Raw genomic sequence first — 9,375 nt, forward strand, 5'->3', positions numbered from 1 at the left:
ATTGTTGTATATAATCCGTCGTTTTTATTTCCTATTGAAAATCATACATGACCAGCCAAATAATTTTGGGCCTGGTTATTCCTATTGAAATCAGTAGTACCTTTTGTAAATTACACCTTTGGGCCTGGTTATAATCCGTCGTTTTTATTTTGGGTCCAACATCTATTCGCCAGCCCACGAATAATTTTTTTGTACTGAAACTGAACTTTGTTTGGTCTCGCACTCGGCAGCCCAATTTTATTTTTTTTACTGCAAACTGAATTTGGGTGTGTACTCTGTTAACTGAAGAACAAAAAATAGAGTAAACACAACATGAAAACTGAATAATTTGTGTTCCAAACTGTTGATTCATTTAAGATACATGAACTTGTCATGGCGCACATATCACATCATCTACACTGGACAGACCTAAATGCCCCCTCTAATGACGATGAATAGCAAGTAAAACATAAACAGAGCAATGACACAGCAATAAAAAAAACACTGCCATGATATTTGTTTGCTTCTGCAAATCGATCATCTCCCTTTGATTTTTCTTTATCTTCTTCAGTTCATCGGTCAGTTCAGACTCCAAGTACCTCGCCATCGGCACAACTCTGCCCGCCCCTCTGTCCGAGCTCCCCCAATTCTCCATCTGCGGCACCCCGCCCAAATTGAGCTCCCAGGTTGCGGCCACGCTAGAATCAATGTAGCCCTCAGATTTAATCCTCTGAACATATTCATCAATCCACTCGAAATGTGTGCATTTCTTCAGGATCTGCAAACCACAAAGTGAACCCTAAATCTCAAATTCGAGGAGAAAAAACAGAATATGGAGAAATCAAAGCAAACAACAGCGAAAGAACGGGCTTAGAACCGAGATCTAACCTTGCCATCCCTTCCTGCCATTGGTTTGCTCAAGCATTTCACAAACTCCCGCCCAAGATTGCCATTCTCATCCGTCTTAGTCACCAACGTTTAAGAGGCTCTGGGCGTGGGCAGTTAGGGCACCTTGTGAGCATCACTGGATCATACTGACGCCAGTTTGATTGCGTGGCGGAGGAGGTGGACATCTGCACTAGGTCGCCGGAGACCCGAGGAAGAAGAAGAATGGGGAAAGGGGAAAGCAATGGGCGGCGGCGGACGGACGGGCACGGGCGAAATCGCTTCTAGCCGCGACGAGGTAGGTCCCGCGCTTACTGGACAAGTGGTGGGTCCCGCGCTTACGTGGATACGTTGTGGGTCCAACCCATAACAGCTAATGAGGATATCAGTTCAGCTTAAGGGCCATGTCGCACAGGAGCTATTTACTCGCTCAAAAATGTCGCTGCCGAGCCATTTTGTCGAACAACGTCTCATTCCATCCAATACCCAGAAAAGACGTCGCACAGTAGCTATTGACCCACACTGAATAGGCGGATGATTTCTTAGAGAAATCAGGCCGTGAAGACATTGCTCCAAGTCCAGATAACACGACACTCCACATGGGTCCCCGGATAATAAGCTTCAAACAGATGCAACCACATGCCTTGTTGGTTTCCAAGATAAATCTCCAAATGGCACAAGTCAAGGCGGCTGCCAAACGAGTCAAACATTTCCGGCTTTCCACTCAACGCAACCCCAAAGATTTTCAAGCACGCCTTAAATTGTTGGCGGATCAGCCACCGAGACGACGACGGCAAAGAAACTTGAAGCAATGGCGAGACCGTTTTGCGGCCGTCTCATGTTCTTCTCCGAGGTTACAGCCGTCGCCATCCTCGCGGCGGCGGCGCTGCTGCCGGTGGGCTCCCATGCGCGGGTCTGCCCCCCGTGCGGCTCGACGGCGGTGCCGTACCCGCTGAGCACGGCGGCCGGGTGCGGCGACCCGGCGTACAAGGTCCGGTGCGCGGCCGGCACGTCGGCGCTCTTCTTCGACGCGCTCAACGGCACCTCGTACCCGATCACCTCCGTCTCGCCGGCGGAGCAGCGCCTGGTGGTCTCCCCGGCGCCGCTGGTGTCCAACGACACGTGCGTGTCCGTGGGGGCCGCCGCCGGCCGCGGCGTGCAGCTGGACCCGTCGCTGCCCTTCAACGTGAGCTCCTCCAACACCATCATGCTCCTCAACTGCACGTCCGCGCTGCTGCGCTCCCCGCTCAACTGCTCGTCCAGCTCGCTCTGCCACGCCTACGCCGACGCCACGGCGTCGCCCTGCGCGCCGCTGCCGCTCTGCTGCACGTTCGTGGCGGGCGGGTCGTCGACGTCGCACCGGATCCGTGCCTCGCCCGAGCTCTGCAGCGCCTACACCAGCTTCGTGGGGCTCGACCCCGCGCAGCCGCCGGCGACGTGGGGCGGCCGGCTCGGCTTGGAGCTGCAGTGGGCGACGCCGAGGGAGCCGGCCTGCCAGACGCAGGCGGACTGCGAGGACGGCGCCAACGCCACGTGCGCCGGTGACCCGGTCGCGGCCGGCGCGGTGCGGCGCTGCCTCTGCGTCCCCGGGCTCGCGTGGGACCCCGTCGCCGGCGCGTGCCAGCAGAGTACGTCGCTTCTTACGAACCATCTGTCGATCTGCTAGCGCCCAACTGAACTCGGGCCGGTTCGTTTTGGTCGTCGGCTCATGGCGTGGTATGCTTCTTTTTTTTTTTTTTGTGCGTGCAGTTCCTTCTGATTGCGAGCGCAGTGGAGACTGCGAGGGATCCAACCGCGCGCCTATCATCGCAGGTATCACGTCTCTCTGATTACCCTGTTTCAGTCTCATCGTTACTTGCAACTGCAAATCTATCTTTTCTTTCAGTTGCGTTTTGCTTAGATCACTGGTGTCACGTCAAGCGACGAAGTGTTGTGATGTGACTGTGTAGCTAGCTGTGTTGGGCTTTGACTAGAGAAAGAGCACTCCCCAGCGCAGTATCAGTCAACATTGGTGGCTTCCTTAGATTAGAAAAAGAAGCATTGATTGGTCAGACCTACACTGTATCGTCGTGCTCCGCCGGCGACCGTTGCACGGTCGCAGCGCTCGGTGCTGCGGTGCCGTCCTAGACTTGTATTGTACGTGCTCGGTCCGAGATGCCGGCTGCTGCATGCCAATGCTGCTGGGTGCTGGCTGCAGCATCCAGGGCCAGTCCGGAGATTTTGGGGCTCCGGCTTAAAAAAACGCGGAGGGGCTCTAAGAGCAATTCTACACATCCCACGTCCCGTCCTGATTAAAAAATAATTATTAAAATGCGGATCGGATTGAAAAATCTGTCTGATCAGACCCCGCAATCTGTCCCGGCCTGTAAAAAGATTTAGGGGGCGCGACGAAATCTTGACCCCGACACGCGTATTCGCAGGTTTCCCTCTCGTCGATGCGGTGCCCTGCATATGAGCGAAAGCGGTTGATGGGGGACATTTCAACGCACGCTTTCTCCCACCAACCACCTCCCCTCTCCCCCCTCGCGCCGCCGCCACCCTGCCGCCCAAGATTCCGGCGAAAGCAGCCGGCAGGAGCTCGCCGAAAGGCCGCCACACGCACGAGGCCTTCCCTGCCCCCCTGCGCCGACGGGTCGCTGGATTTACGGATCTGCGGACCTTCATCGCGGGGCCGTCGGATTTGACTTTAGTCAGCCGCCGGTTGCTGCGCCAAGCGATGGAGTGGTCGGGGAGCATCTCCCACAGCCCCGGCAAGGGCGCATCACCGCATGCAGGGACGGGTTCGTCCTCCCTGCGCCGTCGACGATTTGCGGGCATGGATTCGTCCGGCCGTCTGCACATTCCGCGAATATGTTTTTTAACGGATCCGTTATGCGAGATCTGCATTCGCGGCCGTGCGCGCCGGCTCGCAAAGGCGTTTTTCCGCGAACTGCAAACACGTTTTGCGGGCCGGACGGATGCGGGGTCTGCTAGAGTTGCTCTAAGGCCACATTTTTCTAATTTAAAGTTTAAATAAGAACTCAATTCACTATAATTTGTGATTTCTTTTCACCTCAAGTATTCAATAAACCGGGGTCATAGACATTGTGAAACTTGGTTGCTCTTGTCAATCTACAAATTTTCCTTATGTATTAGGTGAATTAGTAACACTTTCATGCTTACTCAAATTATTATCATAGTATAATTTCTCATTAAAATTGTTCTTCAACACTGCAATTTTCTCACTAAAATTGTTCTTCAACACTGCAATTCCTAGCAATAGAAGAACTTGAAGCAATTCCAATGCGTCAACCTAAACAGATGGTATTTTTGTCCGTTTTTTATTCGTTTGGGCCGGCCGCCGCTCGACGTCCGTCCAGTTTAAAATTTGGGTCGGTTGTACGCCTAACACGCCGATCCATTTTTCATCCACTTGGCCAGCCAGCATCTATTTTGAATTGGATTTGAACAATATTTTATATCAAATGCATTTAAAACCTACATTTTTATCAATTCTTCGCTACGGATATAATAACAAAGAAAACAAGTATCACAATTAGACATTTTAAAAGATGTCCAACCTCCTTAACTGCTCCTACTAGTTGGATTAAGATCTTCTCTATGTCTTTGTTGTTGATGTGTGGATTCTTGAGCACAACGTCTTTCTTCTTCGACGCTACTTCCCTTTTGGTCTCTTCTTTAGTCTCATCTATACCTTCAATTCTAAATAAAAGTGTACGAACATCTAGCAAATTTCGTGAGATCAATAGATTGATGTATTCTTCTTCCCAATACCAGAAATTGCATCCATCCTACACACAATATTGAGCGAATAATAAGCTATCGAAATTGCATCAAGCAAAGAGCAAAGGTCTGAACGGAAATCGTACCCCATTATTTTTGTACTTCATGAACGCCCCACCGGGATGTTCTGGCGTTGAAGAAACGCGGCGGACGACCTGCAGCGAGCAGTCGTCACACTCTATGAATGACAAAGATGAGCCGGCAAGCTTTGGGGCCAACGCCGAGCCTGGACGGCGGCCGGCCGTGGCCTTGCCGGCAAAACTGTGATGTGTTAGACCCGAGCGGCTAGATGCGACCTGCATGTGGCATCGAGGGATTGCCCGGACCCGGTGGACCAACACCAGGCCATTCCATGGCAAGTGCAGTCCGTGAGCGGCCTCATTCGCCAAATCCCCCCGGTAGGATGCGCGAAATTTCGCCAAATCCCACCGCCGCCGCAGATCCATCAATAGGCCTCCCGCACCGGGACGAAGGAGGCACCCCGCCGGTGGATTTGTTGTTGGAGAGCTAGAGTGCCGGGGGAAAATGGGATCACCGGCCTAGGGTTTGTGTGCTTGCGGCGGTGGGTGGGGCGGAAGGGGATAAGAAGGAGAGACTGTGAAGCCGACTAGCGGGCTAGCGAAGGAGAACGCGGGCAAGCCGCGTGTCCGCGACGACGCAAATGACGCCTAAATTTGCGTTCAGAATGGGCCGCGAGCGGACGAAAAGCGGACGCGCCTCCGTTTGGATTGACGCGTTGGGCAGACTTTTCTGTCCGCCACGATCCAAACGGTCACGCGCGGACGAAATTGGTCGGCGCCTTGGAGTTGCTCTTATATATGTTTAAGAAAATGTCAATATCTCCTTTAAGGAACTCAATCAATTCATACATAGTATGTTTTTATGGATACTTTCTAGCTAACATGTTTCTAAATTAACAATAATTTTGCTAATTAGAGAACAAACATATGATACAAGAAATTAAAAACAGTGGTAATTCAACTAAGAAAAGAAGAATGATAATGAAATAAAAATGTTAACAAAGGTATGTAACAAGGTACGTGGATATGTCTAGGAAATTAGAATCTGGATGATTTTTCTGCTGCTCGCGAGTCATCAACAAAATTCCGAGTTCCTCCTTTCCAATCGCAAATCAGAAAACAAATCAGAGACTGAGAAAGAGATATATAGGAGGATGAACTTCACCAAATGAATGAACGATCTCACAAGATTACAGAAATAGGGGATATTTGTTGAAATGAAGTTGATTTTAATCTGGAAAATTGCATTGCCTACTTCCACTAATCACGCCTAAAAGCCAAAATCACAATTAAAATACATAAAACTACCACACTACATACACTAAAACTACAAGGATCTAATTAAAAAATGGCATGCCAATAATAATATTAATAAGGACATCCTCTTAATATTTTTTTGCCATGCCATTAAAAACAAAGTTGCCATCCTATCAATGATAGAACTATCATCCTCTTGATACAAAAATTGACATCCTCTAAATAATAAAAATAAAATATTATTAATTATAAAAAATTCCATGCTACCCATAAAAACATGGCAACTTGTACACAAAGGTGTTCTATAAGACATGGCAACTTTTGGGATTTGTAAAAAAACACATAACAAGCAAAAAAGTAAGGTCCTTTTGGGATTTGAGTATCTTACAACAATGAAAAAAACTTGGGGGTTTCAGATGTTTTTCTGGACGAACTTTGAAATGAAAGAATAATAATTTTGCTTTATTTACATATAGCAATTTTATCACAACTACGTATATGCAAATCCCTCTCCAGTCCAAGTGGTAAGCACATCCATCACCGCCGCGGGAGGTGTGTGAGTTCAATTATGCCGTAGCATGCATCAGTGGTTTGTTTTTTGAGAGTTTAATAAGGGAGTGTTTGCGGGATAGATGGTTAAGGGATTCACTGGGACCATACCTGGCGAACGTTATCTAGATATCCTTTTCGTGTATTTTATAGTTGTAGATTACAGGTCAATATGTGATTTCCGTCTGTAATGAAAACGACGTGTTAATGTGTGTATATTGAACCCGCCAAAATGTGTTAAGAAAACCCGTCAAATACATCATCCAAACGGAGCCTAAGGTTAAATGTTAACACTCCATGTATTCCCTCTATCCCAAAATAAATAATTTAAAAATACTTCAACTTTGCACTAACTTTAGTGTAAAGTTGAGTTATTTTTAAGTCATTTATTTTAGGACGAAGGGAGTATTAATTAAGCTATAAAACGAACAAACGGGTTTAAACTGGTGCCCCGTGTATTAAATTAATCCGATGTTGAATCATATTATTTGACAAATGGCTGCAAAGATAAGAGAATAATGTGAGCCGATTTCTCAACTCGGCTTGGTTGCTCTATTTCTTGTTAAGCGGGGGACATAATTGAACAACAAGATACATGCTCCGTCTGTTTCATTAAGATTCTATGAGAAGTCAAACCTCACAAACTTTAATCGAAGAAAAATATTTACATATAAAATGTCAAATATATATTATTAGATTTATTTTAAGATATAATTTCGTATTTTATATATTTCTTTGATATTGTAAATATGAATAGTTTTCTCTATTTAATATAATTTTGTCAAGTTAGATTTTTTAAAAATAATCTATACACATTACATGTACAAATAACTGCTTTTTACTCAATCGACTAGAACACACCCTCGTGAGTTAAATAATTGGGTGATCCCACCAAACCGAGGGAGGGAAATTTTTGAAACCTGGATGTATATACACCTTATATGCAAAAATAACTTAGCAATTCAATAAAAAGTTTAAATATTTTGAAATACTATTAAAATAAACTTTACCTTTCATTATACTTGTAAGAAAAAATCTACAAAAAGAAAATTACACTTTGACTTTTTTTTAAAAGACAAGATTTCAGTTAAAATAGTGTGAATAGTGATCTATAATAACAAATAAATTTTGTTTTTTAGAAGTCAATGATCGCTTTTTTCTGAAAATTTATATATTAGTGGAAAACAAAGTCAAGTTTAATCTAAAAATACTTTAAAACTATTTAATTTTTTTAATTAATTATATAAAAAATCTTCATATAAGATACATATATAATAACCAGGAATCAAAGCATATTTCCCTCGAACTGAGCCGTTAATTTGCAATGCAGGGATAGTGTGCGGCCTGGGCGGCGCCCTGCTACTGATAGCCGCAGGGCTATTCCTCTATCGGCGGCAGCGGCGCATCCGGTTAGCCCGGGAGAGGTTGATCAAGGAGCGCGAGGACATCCTGAATGCGAACAACTCCAGCGGCCGCACCGCCAAGAACTTCACCGGCCGCGAGCTCAAGCGCGCCACGGCCAACTTCTCCCGCGACAACCTCCTCGGCGTCGGCGGCTACGGCGAGGTCTACAAGGGCGCGCTCGCCGACGGCACCCTGGTCGCCGTCAAGTGCGCCAAGCTCGGCAACACCAAGTCCACGGACCAGATCCTCAACGAGGTGCGCGTGCTGTCGCAGGTCAACCACCGCAGCCTCGTCCGCCTCCTCGGCTGCTGCGTCGACCTCCAGCAGCCGCTCATGGTGTACGAGTTCATCCCCAACGGCACGCTCTCGGACCACCTCTATGGCGCTATGAGCCAGCCGCCGCTCCCGTGGCGCCGGCGCCTGGCCATCGCTCGCCAGACGGCCGAGGGCATCTCCTACCTGCACTTCTCCGCCTCGCCGCCCATCTACCACCGGGACATCAAGTCCAGCAACATTCTCCTCGACGAGCAGCTGGACGGCAAGGTCTCCGACTTCGGGCTGTCCCGGCTGGCGGAGCCAGGGCTGAGCCACGTCTCCACCTGCGCGCAAGGGACGCTGGGCTATCTCGACCCGGAGTACTACAGGAACTACCAGCTCACGGACAAGAGCGACGTGTACAGCTTCGGGGTGGTGCTGCTGGAACTGCTCACGGCGAAGCGCGCCATCGATTTCGGTCGCGGCGAGGACGATGTCAACCTCGCCGTGCACGTGCAGCGGGCGGCGGACGAGGAGCGGCTCCTGGACGTGGTGGACCCGGCCATGAAGAACCGCGCCACACAGTTGGAGCTCGACACTATGAAGGCGCTTGGGTTCTTAGCGCTCGGTTGCCTCGAGGATCGCCGGCAGAACCGTCCGTCCATGAAGGAAGTCGCCGACGAGATCGAGTATATCATCAACATTGAGGCTGGGGCCGCTGCCGTCGAGCAGGAGCAGCAAAACCCATGATTGATGACCGTGAAATCCGTGATACATACCCTAGATCTAAGCCCTGTACTACTATATATGCATCTTTGGCATGTTATCGATGTTGTACGCTAGGGTAATAGTGTTGAGGTCAATGACGCCTAATTAGGAGCACCACAATTACTCCCATCGTCATCTATATACTACTCCCCGTTCTTAAATATAAGTCTTTTTAGATATTTCACTAAGACTACATGCACATCAAAATCAATGAATCTACATTATAATGTATTAGCAAAAAAGCCCGTGCGTTGCAACGGAAGAGAAAATAACACGTACTCTTAACACAATAACCACGACTCAATACATTAATAGGTCTACGTCTTTTAGTTCCAAATGACATCACATTTTAAGGTCTCTCTCTCTCTCTGAGAGAAAATTCAGTACGTTCAGTATGCTTAGTTACAGAGGAAGTATACGCCAACTCGATGCATATTTAATTAACAAATCAAGAAATCAAAGCATGAAAGAATAT

At 47.9% G+C, this 9,375-nt stretch overlaps 1 protein-coding gene across 1 annotated transcript; it reads left to right on the forward strand.

The window, feature by feature from the left end:
* Positions 1-1,310: 1,310 nt before the first annotated feature.
* LOC123443003 (wall-associated receptor kinase-like 20) lies at positions 1,311-9,061 on the forward strand. The gene is made up of 3 exons (XM_045119212.1): positions 1,311-2,492; positions 2,614-2,676; positions 7,804-9,061. The coding sequence occupies exons 1-3, from the start codon at positions 1,676-1,678 to the stop codon at positions 8,880-8,882; spliced, it is 1,959 nt and encodes a 652-aa protein (XP_044975147.1). The 5' UTR covers positions 1,311-1,675; the 3' UTR covers positions 8,883-9,061.
* The last annotated feature ends 314 nt before the right edge of the window (positions 9,062-9,375 follow it).

Source organism: Hordeum vulgare, chromosome 3H (assembly GCF_904849725.1).
Source record: "Hordeum vulgare subsp. vulgare chromosome 3H, MorexV3_pseudomolecules_assembly, whole genome shotgun sequence".
In the NCBI taxonomy this organism is placed as follows: domain Eukaryota; kingdom Viridiplantae; phylum Streptophyta; class Magnoliopsida; order Poales; family Poaceae; genus Hordeum; species Hordeum vulgare.